This window comes from Perissodus microlepis, chromosome 7 (genome assembly GCF_051167445.1).
Source record: "Perissodus microlepis isolate ML-2025 ecotype Zambia chromosome 7, ASM5116744v1, whole genome shotgun sequence".
Taxonomy (NCBI): Eukaryota; Metazoa; Chordata; class Actinopteri; order Cichliformes; family Cichlidae; genus Perissodus; species Perissodus microlepis.
Window position 1 is genome coordinate 58,693,318 of NC_140467.1, and position 16,238 is coordinate 58,709,555.

General features: G+C 40.3%; 1 protein-coding gene across 5 annotated transcripts in view; it reads left to right on the forward strand.

Annotated features, from left to right (window-relative positions):
• kiaa1549la (KIAA1549-like a) overlaps positions 1-16,238 on the forward strand; it is a 112,040-nt gene that overhangs the window by 33,089 nt on the left and 62,713 nt on the right. For 4 of the 5 annotated variants that reach the window (XM_084936280.1, XM_084936281.1, XM_084936283.1 and 1 more), the window contains exons 2-4: positions 7,926-8,639; positions 11,376-12,200; positions 12,824-12,939. In XM_084936280.1, coding sequence (XP_084792406.1) covers positions 7,926-8,639; positions 11,376-12,200; positions 12,824-12,939 — 1,655 coding nt within the window. The remainder of the gene's footprint in view (positions 1-7,925; positions 8,640-11,375; positions 12,201-12,823; positions 12,940-16,238) is intronic. The other variant, XM_084936282.1, reaches the window with a different exon arrangement.

Below are 16,238 nucleotides of genomic sequence, written 5' to 3' on the forward strand. Positions count from 1 at the left end.
TTCTGTGCTCTTTCATCATAAGACTACACACACACACACACACACACACACACACACACACACACACACACACACACACAGCAAATATAAGTATATATATAAACAATTATGGAAGTAGGCCTAATAATAATAATAATAAGATGATCATTTGGAACAAAAAACCCCCAACAACAAATACTGGAGCCCCGTCTATTTGCATGTACTGAATTCCACTTTGGCTCCACACTTTATGTTGTTGTTTTTCTACTTTTTCACATATTAATATGACCCAATAACCAAGCACCTCTCCGACTGTCAGTGTCTGTAGCTACAATCCAAGTGATCACACTTTCTTGGCTTTTGAAGTGGAATATTGGCCAGTTCCAGTCTGGCCCCTAAACCCTGTCCCTACTCATTTTCAGTCCGTTTGATGTTCACATGGAGGGTCCACAACATTAAGTGATGTTCCAGAGCAGATAGCCTTAAGTGGAAGTGGGCTATAAAGCTTTCATACCCTGATTCTGCTCTGCTGCTGGCGAACTAACCAAACTTGGGCCACATATTTACAGATATATTGCATTTATAAACACAATTATGTTTGCACGTAGTCTTTTTGCATGCCACTTCAGAACTCATGTTATTTTTATTCGTATAACAGCAAAGAGCAAGAAAGAAAAAATGAAGTGAGACCAAACAAACATCTGAATGAACCTGAAATAGGCTGGGCTGTTTCGTTTTTTTTTTTTTTTTTTTTTAAAGAGACAGACATGATCTCATTAAATTGAGCATTCTGATTGGAAGTTTCTGTTCCTGTTAAAGGAAGGTGAGAGTGTCCCTCAGTTATCTGCCTCAGCTGGATCTCCTAATTTAAACTAGCTGTAAGTGAGACTGCATGGAGCTGAACACATCAAGGTGTAGGGGGGTGTAGGAATTACAGTGTGTAGTTCCAATCCATATGTAATATACGTTATATAAGGTTTGCATTTTCATTTAGAGTTTACTGGTGGAGAGGATGCCGAGGACATAAAATAATCGTAATCATGAGTAATGCTACAAAAAATAAAAAGCAATAGAAAAATAAGTGATTAGAATTATTGTTCAGGCTTTGAGCATCTCTCTGAGATTTTATTCCTTGTGTTGCTGATTGACAGCTCTTGGCCCGTATTTGGAAATGAAGTGCAATCTTACTGGGAAAAGATTAATGAATGCTGGCACAAGGACTGTAAAATATGTCTGGAGTGCTGCGGGATTAAATGAGCCGGTGCTTGTGTTTTTCGATAGTTTCGATAGTGCTATTTTTCACTTTCTATGTGAAGTTTATTAGTGAAGGATATTTCAGCAGTGATCAAACATCAATTTAAACTTAATCTCATATTCTCCAATGGCAGGCTTGCAGCCTTGGCAAGTCCAAAGCAGCTAGCTCATGGCATTACACAAGTCGCAAGCAGAAAGCAAGTGATAAGTTGAGGAAAACAAGAATTGTATTATATGTGGAGTGTTTCAGCATATTTACTGCTTACAGCTTTTCATAAAAACATAGAGATATTTATGTTATAGCCCATACTACTGTTTGGGCAAGAGTAGTAGGCAGCACTAATAATGTATGAATTTAGAATATTTATGAAACAAATATAAAAGGGAAAAATGTCTAAGCTACAGGCACAGTTTCCTCTTATTTGTCCTGTGTGCACAAATCTCCTGATTTTTAGAATTGATCACATGGACATGGATTCCACTACTACAGTGCAACTATATATACGTGTAGCAAGTCCATTCCCCCATGAAAATAGACCTGAATAAATGTAACCCATTCAGATATTGACAACAGCTGAAATAGCAGCCGTTGCATTAATACTCACTGATAAGCTGCATTGTGTGTCTGTGTGTGTAGATATGCGTGCCCTCTTCTAATTGTTTAGTGATGCAACTTTCAGAAACCAAAAAGCTTCACCATTAGCCACGATTTTTATTGTGTGCATTAAATCCATCACTGTACTGTGTGTGCACGTAACTGCTGTTTCAGTTCAGCCAGAAAAAGACAACCAGAGTTGGAAAGAGCAGTGAGGCAGTGGCAACAGATCCGATGCTAACTGGAGCTGACGTGGTGCTGGGTTGCAAAGTAGGTTGCAGATGTGCAGAAAATTGTCTGCGAACTTAGATGCCTTAAATGGTTCGTTGCATATGATCACCACATCAAATCAAATGTTTACTGATCAGCTGTATTCTGGTGGTTTCCACAGTTTGGTTTGGCTTAAAGGTGTAAATGAGGAAAAAACCACAAACAGTACATATTTACATTAATTTAACTATAAATCCTGAGAAAAGTAGGCCTACTTCCCTGTTATCACACTCTTTAGTCGGTGTGATATTGTGCTGCACTCAGCTCACACAATGGGTAGCTGTTGTTGTCAGGCAGTTTTCTTACACTTTGGCAGCTCTTAGCAGTATTACTGAGAACACGGCACACTTTCCAAATGCTGCTGTCTCCCCTTCAGAGAATAATAAACTTCTCAGAACTACTGCTGCATTACTTTTGTTTTGCACATACACATTATGACAGACAGATTGTTTTAAACGCTCAAGAACCTAAATAATTGCATTATATCACATGAGCGTTTTTTGCATCCTGGTGGACATTTTGGGCTGTTTCTCACACAAACAGATGGAGTGTCTGGGTTGCTTCAGTGCTGTCAGATCCTGTCAAAGCAACAGTCCTGGTCATACTAATATGCTGGCAGACATCACTAAAGAATTAAACTAAAGACAGCAACTCAAATATTAACATAAAAGCCACCTTTTGAGTATGATTTGATTAGTACGCCTCTTTTCATTATCACTGACTGATTTAATTTTTTCTAAATATCTATTTTTTTTCTTTCAACAATCTATCCAAACTGCTTTCTGTTCTTGCCTCCACACAGACAGATGGATGTCCTGAATAGTCCCAGGAAATGGTTACATGTCCATCCTGTTGGACGGCCTCACTGTGTTGCATAGAATTTATTGGCTTGAGACTACCATTACGCCCACTGAGTCTCGTACCACATCGAGTACATGAGTGCTTTGTGGTTAGAGTGGGAGTCCTGGTAGCAAGTCAAACACTTTATTTTTTAAAAGGAAAAACAATAGCATCGAGAAAAAAAAATTTCCATGATCCTCACAGTCTCGCTTTACACAGAGACCTTGGACCTCATTCACAGCACTGTGTAGAGACAAATATGTAGATAGGTGCTTAAACCATGCAAATGCTTTAAACACCAGTCCACAAAAAAATTCAATTTTGTCCCATGAAGTTGTTCTTACTCTGCACAGAAATGTGCAACTCCCATCGGTTTGTGTATGTGCAAATGATCAAAATGTAAACACATATGCATTGTACAAATAGTAATTCATATAGTGCCAAACGAGGAAAAAAAAAGTTGCCTCAAGGCAGTTTTTACTGTAAGGTAAAGATCCTAGAGTGTTCAACAATCAAATAACCCCCTATGAACAAGCACATTGTGACGGTGAGAAGGAAGAATTTCCTTTTAGCAGGAAGAAACCTCCAGCAGAATGAAGGACCGCAGAAGGCAGTCCAGAATAAATCTGTTTCATTATCCTAAACAAAACTTTAAGAACAACATGCACACTCGTTTTGTTTGCAAATGACAAACACTTTTGCACACATATTAGTGAATTTGGCCCCTTAGCATGTTGGTTGTGAGTGTGACCTCTATTTGTCTTACATTTTAGAAATTACCTTAACTGAAAAATCACCACCAACTGGTGAGCTTTGAAGCCTTACACAACAAATGAATGTAAAAATACCCCTGCCAATGATCTGGATTTAATTCAGCTGAATCAGTTGTACATACACATGCTCTGAGGGCAGTTGCAAATTTGTTTTGCGTATTCAGCATATACCTGTAATTCTCTGGCAAACTGTCCAGTGTGTACCCTGCCTCTTACCCTTTGACAGCTGGGATAAGTGGATAAGCTGTTAACAAAATAAATAGACCATATTATTCAGTCCAAGCTTGATTTCCAGCGAACGAGCTAAAATAATGTACCCTACAGTAACTACCCAGTCTGGAACAACAGTGAGTAAGGTAAAGACGGATGATTTTCATTAAATGCATTTATATGATAGAGTTCACTAAACACTTAAAGTAAATATTCAGGTCATTTAAATGCTGTTTTTGCTCTGTGTTAGCTAGATATGTAAATGCACAACTGTACATGCTGGGAATACCAGATTAAAATAAAATTGACTAAATAAAAAAAATAGCTATAACTGCAAGGGTAAAGGTCATGCCAACCAATTCTTAAAATTTTGCAATAAAAATGGTAACATGTTAACATTTAGCCTTTCACCACTGCTAATTTAAGAGATAAAGATGCAATTTGCAAGCTAGTTTTTAATTACATTAAATACATTAGTATTAGCTCAGGTAGACCAACTAAAATATACACTAGATCACCAGTAATTCATTCCTTGGAAACTTTGATAATTACAACAAAGTTTCAAGTAAATATTTTAATTTGTGAAAGTGAAATGGAAAATTGTCCCTCACAGCAGTGCTCAGTGTGCCTCGCTTTGAGATAAGACTTGTAACCATCCTGAGCAGCTTTTGTGCAGTTGTTGTTGATAAATGGATTTAATGTCTTTATAGAACACCAGGCTGAATGTGACATGATGACATCTTTTGCTGAAGGTCCCGGCATTGTGAGCGCATCCACTGATTGCATTGTGTATGTGAAAAACGCTCTGCCTGTTACTAACAATGCTATTTTATTTGGCCTAATGAGTTGAAACTGCAGTGTCTTCATTAGTGCGCATAATGTGACACTCTTCTGTACTGCAGGGTGATGATGTACTATGTAGTTTAGTCACATAGACAAATCTTGCCTGCAGCTCTGAGGTGGAGATCAAGACATTTAGATTTTTTTATCCAGCATGTGTGATAATTACCTGAATGAAAACCAGCCACCAGTTGGCTGGTTGGCAGACTGAGCTGCCACATTCCCCCTCCTCAGTTTTTCTCTCCATGTTGACGACCAATTGGCTCAGTTCTGTTCTCACACTTCCTAACCACCTGTCCTGCTCAGTCAGAGCGGCAGCATGGATCAACTTTTGTTGGCCGGAAGCTTTGAGCATGGAATACAGGAGTGAGGAAGGCAAAGCCCTGACCAAAGAGATTATACCCGGATATTATCACAGGCACCTGAAAATAGCAAGCCGGAGTGGTCAGAAAGCTTGCAGTGACCTGGCAAGGTTTTACAGGTTTGTGTTGGCATCTGCAGAGATGCAGTGGGACATCAGCAGAAACAATGCCAGCTGGAAACTCGCTATCGTCAATACATAGTACGACCTAAACGGCCTGCTTTGTGCATCGTTTTCATGTGATGATTCTCATAATCTGCTAAAAGCCGAATGTTCTCACATGGACATGTTCAGTGTGTCTTTTCCAAATAGAGAAAGCATGTCATGTCTGGACAGATCTACATTTATCCATCTTTAATCCATATTTTCTGTTCTGCCATCCACCTACCATCTATCCATCCATCCTGTCCATATTTGTTCTCAGTAGAGGTTCTTCTATCCTAGTGTTTTGTCAGAGGTCTGATGGTAGAGTCGCATATGTTGCTCTCAGCCTGAGCAGGTGGCCAACTGTTGGCGGAGAAAACACTCAAATCACTGCTAACAGTTATGCATATGGTAAAGGCCTTCCATCCTCGACACCATCCATCATTCATTCATTCCATGTCCATTCATCCATCCATTCAAATAAACAGATTCCTGTTAGCTACTTAAAGAAACAAAAAGTTGACTATGGAAAGAAAAGAATCCTCAATAAGTATTGTGTACTTATGTTTGTACAAATTACAGTAAATTAATATGCTCTGTGCCACTTTTACTTTTAAACATTATCAAGAACTATGTGCCAAATGTCAACTTTTCAGCATGTCTTTTATCCTGTCTTCCTTCTCTCACCCCAACCGGTCGCAGCAGATGGCCGCCCCTCCCTGACCCTGGTTCTGCTGGAGGTTTCTTCCTGTTAAAAGGGAGTTTTTCCTTCCCACTGTCGCCAAAGTGCTTGCTCATAGGGGGTCATATGATTGTTGGATTTTTCTCTGTATCTATTATTGTAGGATCTACTGTATAATATAAAGCCCCTTGAGACGACTGTAGTTGTGATTTGGTGCTGAATAAATAAAACTGAATTGAATTGTTAGTTTGTATCAAAATTGTATCAAAACTTGCCTGATGAGTTTTTGATAGACATGTTCATTCATACTTTGGAGGTCTACAAGACTGAGACACCACTGCTTTTAATAATTTCCTTTTTTATTGTAATACCTGTACTATTTTTTTTCAAATTCTCACATTTACTGAAAACAATAAAGCTACCACCAAAGACTAAGCTAAAATGAAATATTAAAAAAAAAAAAACTAAACTGAAACAAGAAAGGAAATTGGAAACTAAACTTAATTAAAAGCAAAGATCGCTATTGGAGCTCAGCTTGCTATAACATAAAGCAGCTGCAATATAAATTGCAGTAGCTTAACTTCCACTTTAAATGATATTTATAGTATGACATCCTTTAATGAGGAACAGATTGGTGGTAGTTAATATTGCGGTGGTTGAAAGGCTTTCTAGCAGGTGTCCAGAGGATATACAGCAGCTAAGCTTAGAGCTAGTTCTATAAAGCTTCTCTTGCTCAGAATCACTGTCTTTTAATTAACCAATCCTCCTCAGAGACATGGGGAGCGTGGGAAGTGTGCGTCACACATGCACACTTAACACACAGGCTAAAATGTGTGTGCTGAAAAAAAATCTATCCAGATTTACTTCTCTTATAATCTTTTGACTGGAAACCAAAAAAAGAAAAGAAAAAAAAAAACTCCAAAAACATGCAGCATCTACCTGGATTGAGGCCAAAACCAAACCTTTTGACTTCAGAACAAATGAGCAAATGCAGTAAACCGTATCACCCACTGAGACGTCCAGCAAGCCAATCAGACGGTCAGTCTTGTATTTCTTCATTGTTCATTTCCACTAAGGCAAGGTGCCTTTGAGCCTGAATGTATTAGGCAGGATGATCACCTTTCTCTGCCAAACCTTCAGGCTTTGTTGAGAAGATGAAGACAGTTTACAGAATGGAGATAAAGGCCGGAGCTAAATGCTTTGACTGAATGTTATCTTTGTTGCTCCATTTCCACGTATCATCTGATGTTTACCAAATGAAAAATGACGCCATAAAACTGTGATTACTTAAAAATAAGCCACACCAAACTTTGCCTGGAAAACAGATCATTCTCATCATTTGACTTGTGAGCTGAGCACTTGTGTATGTTCTAGGAATAATAACGCCACGCGTAGCACAGCTAACCTAACAGATCAGATTAGTATCTGTGAAATCACAGCTGATTAGGATTTGCGTGTGTGTGTGTGTGTGTGTGTGTGTGTGTGTGTGTGCGCGTGTGCGTGTGTGTCCTAATGCACTCTGGAACATCTAAATTAATTCCCTATGCTTTATCCTCTAAAAACATAAGTGACCTACTTTAGACATTATTACTATTTTCCACAGTTGCAGTTTTAATCCCTTTGGATAAATGTGTGAGAGACAGAGGGGTAAAAAAGAGAAGGTGTGTGTTTTGCAGAGAGTGAGGGAGGGACTTTTATTTTTTCCCCAGTGATGAGCAAAGCAGTTAAAATCTCCTGGCATCTGGAAAGTTGTGATGGCATTATGATGACTAATGATCTGAGGATTCCAGCTGTGTGTGCTCACAAGTGTGTGTTTATGTGCATGGACGGGAACGTGTTACCATAAAAGTAATTGTCTAGCTTGTGGGACTGATGAGTCAAAGACTGCTCACTATCGTGCCTTTGTCCAGAACTCCTAATTAAACTCTATTCTTTCTTTTTCTTTCCCCATTTCCCTCTCCATCACTCTGTTTCCAGCAGCTGAGGGAGGTCATCATGAGTCAATGAGGCAGGCTGACTTGCTTCTGGACCCCGCAGTGACTTCCAACCTCTCGGCCACCCCTGGGATTGGAGACAAAGCTGGGGCTAACAACAAGGATACAATGGATGGGCCTCACACTGGTCCTGATGCTGGGTCTGAAGCTTGGCCTGAGGCAAAAGTGTTTGCTGAAGCCAGAACAGCAGTTTGGACAGAAACAGAAGCAGGTGCTGAAGCAGGTGGCAAAGTCTTTACCGAGACTGGGATTATGACAGGAACTGGTGCTTGGGCTGAAGTTGGAGCAGAATGGAGGCCCGTAGACACAGAAGGGGAAGACCTGCCGAGCATGCCTGGGGACACAGCTCCCTGGCTGGGGCAGCGGAGGCTACAGACAGATGGAGAGGAAAGAAGAGAGCAGGCAGCTTTCTCATCTGTCCTAACCATGCTGGCAGAGACAGCAGAGCTGCAGGCTCCAGTGGTTGGAAAACCTTTAGGGCTGCTGTCTAAAGCTGCTTGGACCAAAAGCTCCTCTTCATCATCGGCCAAAGCCACCTCCTCCTCTACGACAAAAGCATCCTCTTTGCCTTCTTCCTCCACATCCTCCTCCTCTCCAGCTAGTACACTACAAGACAGTCACACAGCAGGATCACAGAATATATCTGTGCTTGTTGTCAACACTAACTACTCCAACAGCAACAGTAGCCCCACCATTGGTATGTAATATTTCTGCCATTTGAATATGTTTCACATTTTTACAATGATTACGTGTTAGCAACCATAACTAGACACTGCAGACTAAAAAATAGTTTTTTCCTAAAAAGGAAAAACAAGAGAAACAGTGCAAGGAGTTGATGAAATTGTGTGTTCATCAGCATGAGTATTTTTCACTAATTAGCTTGGTAAGTAGTGGTTAGACTTCAAGTACAACAGGGAGCAATGCAGTTTCTAGGAAACATAACTGAGATGAAGTGTACTGTCTTCATCTTCGCTTTAGTCATTTCTCCTACAAATATAATACATACAGTTAAAAAATAACTTTAGTTTAAATATAAAAAAAATGTTTTTTCAGTTAGCATTGATTTGCATACACATCAAGATATAAGCTAAAATACATTTAGTTTTTTTTTTTTTTCTCATTAAACTAATCGGTTGTAAGATTTTTGAATTAGCATTAAGTGGCTAACTAGTTATAGCTAATTAGCCTGCTAGCTTAGCTTTCATCTAAGATCCACTGCTGTTAACAAGAAATCTGGGCCTGTTTTTGCTCCAAACACTGGTTCATGGGTTACATGCAATGCAACCGTGTCCTGTATACAAAGTATAATTCATCTGCAGTGGTTCATGCTACATAATGAAAAATGCTAGTTTGGGTGGATGTTTAATACTATAGCCTGTATAGCCTGTATAGCCTGACCCTCAGGACTCTGGTATCACTTCAGTGTCGTTAAAAGAATGAAATGAAACAACCCATGCAGTCTATATAGTCTGCTTAGAGAGGCAGGAAGCATGCTATTTATACTAGCACAACAAAGCTGTTTGACCCTCTGACTCCGGCCAAACTTTAAACTAGCATAAAATAGGATCACACTGTTACCCACCCACCAACATTTAGCTACTGGAGCTAAATGTGTGTGGAGCTGTGTGTGTGTGACTTGCAAATTGTCTCAGCAGTTTCTCACCTTTCTGAATAGCAAGACTCCTCTGAGGATTATGTGCCACTGAACGATCATGCACAACAATGTAGTATTGTATTTGGCATCCCGTGAAAAGTAATCATAAAGAGACTGCTTTAATGTGATCACCTGATTGCAGGGACTGTGGAATTTAATTGCTCCCCCTAATTGAATAATGGCATGCATTAACTCTGCTTACGTCATTGCACAGAGGCCTATTGTGGCAATAATAAGTGAATAGCAAACAGTCAGCTAATTTTGCTCAGCTTTTGTTTTTTTTAAGCCCACAGCACACTTTCACACAGCGAAATCGGCGTTGATGTCATCTTTTATTAATCGTCATTCTTAACTACTCTCATCAAATTGTAATTTTCAGCATTGCTATCATCACAGCCACTTAGGCGCATCATCTTCATCATCCCATCATCGCCCTCACTATTTTGTCAGCAACTTTATCATAGTGTCATCATCTTCATCATCATCAGCATCCTTCATGTCCTGTCCCATTTCATCACCTTCATATCTCCCCTGCTTCCTGTCATGCCATCATCATCTATAGCGCTGACATCAGCAAGGTAAATCCTTCACATATATTTTAGCTTCTGATCAACGAGTGAGCAGAAAGCTAATATCCTGTTGCTCAGTGTTTTGTGTCACATAACAAGCACAATATTTGAAGTCGTCAGGTGTTGATAAGAATGAATCCGCAGCTTGGTCTGAAAAGGTTCATTGATCGCCTGGCTCTTGTTTACTTTAGCTTCCTCTACACTCATCAATATGCGTCTCGCATCAGTATGTAGATGGATTAAACAAGCCCCTTTCATTAAAATGCCTCTCTGGTTCACATTTTATAATTGGATTTCTATTTCCCATTCAAAATTGAAACTATCATGCAGTCCATCTAAGTGCTTTCAATTGGACAAAAACCTCCTCATCTTCTTCATTCATGAGAAAAGTGAAAACTGAGTCTTGCTGGTTTGCTATTATCAGGCAACTGGTTCCTTTGCATCACTTTATTTAGGTTTAAATACCCCTATGGCAGTGCTTTAATGAGGATTTAAGAGACATTGCTCTAAACTTGGTTGCTCAGGGGTCTTTGCATATATACATATAGGTGTGGTATGAGTAGGTTAAAACTGTGTTTACACTTTTTAAGAGTCAAATATTACAGATTCAGGTCAAAGACAAGTGTAGCTGCATTAGTGTTTGCTATCAGCCTGTAGTCTCTTATGTTGTATATTGCATACGCTGTATGTAGGTCAGCAGATGATATAAAATACCAAAAATAGCACCAATACTTTCAAGTGTCTTATCTTTCTGCAGTTCATGTTTGACCTAATATAAGATGTATGGTTCATTCAGGACCACTATAATCAACAGACGAGCGATACCTCTGTATGCAGCACACTGGCATTGTTTATGAACCTCTCCATCCTTTGCTGTGCACACATGGGAAGACTGTAGTGGGGGCGGGAAAAAGCAAGACCCCCAAACAGAACAAAGCAGGCATCACTGACGTCAGACACAGCATTCATTTAAGTTAGAAATACCGTGAAAGGAAGTGCTGAAGTGGTGGGTCACAAAGTGGCTTGCAGATCTGTAGCAATTGTTGCAGCTTGAATTGTGTACCCTGTTTGAGATAGTCAGTACTTGTCATGAACTAGCTGAACTAATGCTGTGCTCCATTTAAATCTGAAAAAAGGCTGAGTAGTTTTTATATTCAGAGTCTCTGGAAATCCTTTATTATGACTGATTTTCATGTTTTCTGCCCTACAGAGGACTCAGTGAGCAGCCTGCCAGCCTGGGATCTCCCTACAGTCCCCGAATCACTCCTGTCCACAGTGGGTGACCATGATGTCACACTTCCTGCCAATGTCACCAGCCCTTTCTCCACCCACCAGTGGAACACCACCGCACCTGTGCGCACCAGAAACGCCTCACGGCGTCCGACCACCACAACGACCACCACCACCATAAAGATGCCTCTGTCTCCCACTACCAGCTCAACTTTACCATTCCCCACAACTGCAAGAGCACAAACACCACCAGAATCCAGCACGGCTACACACATCACAAGCCAGGACACTGTGACCAATGACAGTCTTCAGCTGACAACAGTAACTACAACAACACCCTTAACGACCACTCTTACTGTGACCACCAATGATGTGACGAATCAGGCAGCAACCACTGGGAGCGATGCAACGTTATCGCCAAATACCAGTGCTGCAACCACTACGCAGCAAACAACAAGCATCAGACTTACCACAACAACTCAACCTGCAACCACTACAACAACCACACCTGCCCCGACTACTGCTTCTACTACTACTCTTCCCCCGACTACTACCACCAGCACCAGCACCACCACCACCACAACTACTACTACTACCACTACCACCCCTGAGCCCACTACTACTACCACCATGGCTACCACGACTACTACAGCTCCCACTACTACTACTTCTACCACAACAACAACAAAGGCGCCTGCTACCACTGTGTTCATCCAGACTACTCCACCTCCTCCTCCATCTAGTACCAGTGCAGAGGAAAGTCCTCTGCCATGCAACATTACTGAAAAGTTTTGGGTTAGAACAGGTAAGAAACCAAAACATCACCGGTAAGATAGCGATAATGAGATAATGATAAATTTCTTAACATTTATAGAAACTGTGTGAAAGATGAGGAAGAATAAGTAAAGCTAGTAAGATGAATGGCTTGGACATCAGAGAGCTCTCATAAAAAATAATCTAGGTACTGCATGTCCTTTAAATTACATAAAGTACACTCAGTGTTAAGTACAGGCAGACTTTACCAATCTTCCAGAAAAAAAACGATTACAAAGTAATAATGAATGCACACTAAATGCCGCATTTGAGAGTCAGGCAGAAAGTGCCTATTATGTGGCCAACATGTCAGTAGAGGTGCACAAATTAATTAAAACTTGGATAAAAGTAAGTACAGCCTTTCCCCATTAACAAATATAAAAAGCCACACATCACACATTAGTGAGCCTTTGATTGCACATAGCAGCGATGCTGTGGTTTTATAAAGCTTTTAATAGTACTTGAGCTTGTTCATGATATATAAGTAAGTATACTTTAAGTTTACAGCAGAAGCAGTGCTGATAGAGTTATTAAAGCATAAAAATTATGTAAATGTGCACATATGAAGACAGTGCACGGTGATTGAGAACTAATTAAATTTTTTCATCTTCACAGTGTTATCTATTGAGCTGCGCAGGAACCGCTTAGACCTCATACTGAAACATCACCTCTCCAAAGGTCTGAGTCATGCCTTGCAGAGAGCCCTGAATGACTCCACTGTTTATGCACAGGTCAGTGTTTCTTCATCATCTTCTTCTTCTTCTTTTTCTATAAGCTCTGCTCACTGGTTTTTCATGTATGACATGTCTGAGGGTAGCAACACCGTGGGGAGGTAGGCAGAAGGAGTGAGAAATTGGTTCAAGGTGGGGTGGGATTACATCAGGGATCTGTTCCAAGCCCCCTCTTGTCTGCAGTGGTAATGGACAGGTTGATAGAGGAGGACAGAGAGCTCTATAATGTTTGCAGATGACATTATGATCTGCAGTGAAAGTAGGAACCAGGTGGCAGAGAGCCAGGGGAGGTGGCGGTATGCTCTGGAGAGAAGAGGAATGAAAGTCATTAGAAGCAAAACTGAATACATGTGTGAATGAGAGGAAGATGGATGTTACAATGAATGTATGAAGTGAAGAATAGAGTGGAGGCAGGGCGGAGTCGATGAAGATGAGTGTCAGCAGTGATAAAGATAGCAGAAAGAGTGAAGGAGAAGCTTGACAAGATGGTGGTGATACATGCTATGATGTATGCTTCGGAGACTGTGGCATGAACGAAAAGACAGGAGTTCAAACTGGGGATGAGATCGTTTGGAGGTGTGCAGAGGAGAGAAAGTGGATATTCTGGGCAAAGGATGTTGAAAGGGTGTCCTGCCAGACAGGAGGAGAAGAGAAAGAGCACAGACAAAATTAATGGATGTAGTGAAGGATAAGGTGAGATTGAGGCAGACGATCTGCCGTGGTGTTTCCTAAAGGGACTCTGAAAAGAACCAACTGTGTGCTTTCAGCCCCCTCCTAAAAGCTCAAACTCCCTTGAAGTTTAGTTCAGCTTCATTCAAGGTGACCGAAGAGGCTGCGCTTTTTTTTTCTTTTTGCCATTACTGTAACCACAGACATCTGTTTGTGTAATAAGGGTCTAAAAGAAAAGGTCAATAATGGCAAGGCATTTGTTAAAGTATTACTGGTAAAGATAATAAAAACAAAAACATAATAAAAATCATAAAAACAATGATGTTGGGTTACTTCCTGTAATCCCTGGTTCTCTGATAGCAAAGTAAAGGGTATCACTGTGGGAATCGTCGTGGTGTGGCCAACTACGGAAGCTCCAATGACATCATGTCTCTCTATGACGAACCTGTGCTCAGAGCTCCGCCCCCTCATACTAACACAGCTGACCAGCCCATAACTACCAAACACTGTACATAAAAGATGGACATATCTAGCGTAACATCACCCATTGTTTTCTGGACATTTTGAAGCATCAAACATCTTTTTTGGAGCCAGTAGTGATCAGAGGGTGCTAAGCTAGCAGCTAACACTAGTATGCTCAACTAATAATTTGTATTTCGAGCAATTCACAATAATTAATTAATTGCTAATTAGATCAGAAAGATCAGACCACAGCAGCAATGGATAAGTGGCTAGAAGACATATGTCAGAAGCAAATAAAATGGCTATTAAGGCTAATGCAAGTTTTTTGCATACACATTATTAATCTTCTAGTGCATTTAATAGTGCACAAGAAATTTTGTAGATCTATAAATTATATTTAAAAGGACCACGCCGCAATGCTGCAGTCAAATCTTTTTGTTGTGTTTCTGTTTTGCCATGATTTTTGCTCTTCATGTGTGCTCAGATATTCTATATGTGAATGTGTCATCAGTTTACAATACTTTTCATCACATGCTCCTCCTCATTCACTTCATAAGGACTCACATGAAGGGTGCTAGAGAGGTGACTAATGCAGACTGTGGTTGAGTCTGAATTGTTATGACCTGCTGAATAGCGAGGCAGTTTACTCAGAGAGGTTATTACGCACCCTTGTACTGTCTCTCTCTCTCACATGCGCTACAATGTAAAACAAATTAAGAATGAGCTATTACGTTTTTTCTATTTGTTTTTTTTTTTTCATTCACATAATTTTCCCATTCTGCTGTTTTTTTTTCTGTATCATGTCTCTGTTCTGACTTTTGTTTCCTTTGCATATTTCTCAGTGTTTACATTTCTCATATTGCTCCCTTTCTCCATCTCCCTCCAATCTGATTGTTCCCTGGGTTTAAGTCGATTGATTTTCTGCCAACCTGTCTGTCTCACTTGTCTGTTTGTACGCCTGTTGGGCCTGCCCGGCTCTGTCTGTCCACCTGCCTCCCTTCATCTTGCTGTCTGTCTGTCTTCATCTTTTTTTTCTTTCTATTTTTATCCAGTTGTTTGTGAGCTCACGCTGGAGTGACTCAGTATCTCAAAGCTGCAGTCCACTTTCATCTAACCCTCCTGCAACACATACACACAACCTCAATCTCCTGAGTTTTCATCCTATCCATCAGATAACGTAAGCTATTATTTGGCAGTCAGGATCAGTCCTTTGACAATAGCAACAACAAGAGGAAGGAAACAGATCTTTAAAAGCAGTGATACGCAGGCAAAACATTGCTTCAGCGTGGGCAGGGATTGTCAAACAGCATGAAATTAACTTGCAGGTTACATTTAATATGTTGTGTCATTGAACCATGTCTTTTAACATAATTGCTTTTTCAGCTACTGTACTGGAATCTCCATAAACGAGTCATTAATAGTTTGTGTGCTTCTTTAGTAAATAGGTGGACAAAACAAAGAATACAAGCTAACAAGCTGACAGTTACAGAGTGCTTATGGTTAGAAGATTGCGTCACAGGATCGAGTTGACTTTCACTTGTTTTCCTTGTAGCCAGGAAACCAGCCGTAGCACGGGAGGACATGAGGACAGCCAGTCTGTTCCTGCAACCGCACATAATATCTGCAAGAAATACTTTGACTTTCCCACTCTTCTTCATTTTAGCCCTTAAAATGAGAGCTTCAAAAGCTCTTTTTTGTTTTCTAATAATATGCAAAACCCAAAGGTAGGGTACTGGAATAAAGGAATGTGTCGCTGAGTATAATTAAAAACTAAAGAAGAAACTGGGGCTAAAGCTTTGACGAGAACTTAAAACAGAAAAGAGCTTAAACAAAGATGGCAGGTAGCTATAGTTTGAAAAACTGTGTGAACTTTCTTTCATTTCTGTTTGCATGGAAAGTAGAGGGGATAAGAGTAGGAGAGAAGGTTAATGAGATACAGTTTCACTAAGAAGGATGTGTTATTTTCGAGAAATGGACTAACCGGGGAAGCCAGGGAGGAGAGGAGAGGAAAAAGAAGGATGAAGAAAGAGGAAGACGCCATAGTAACACAAGCTACAGCAGCTCAGTGTGGTTGAAGGTAGAGGAAAGTGGGCGGTGTATAGTTCCAGAAATACAAGCCTTGACTCACCGCCGATTGTTGTCTGTGTGTGTTTTTCCGGGACACGGTT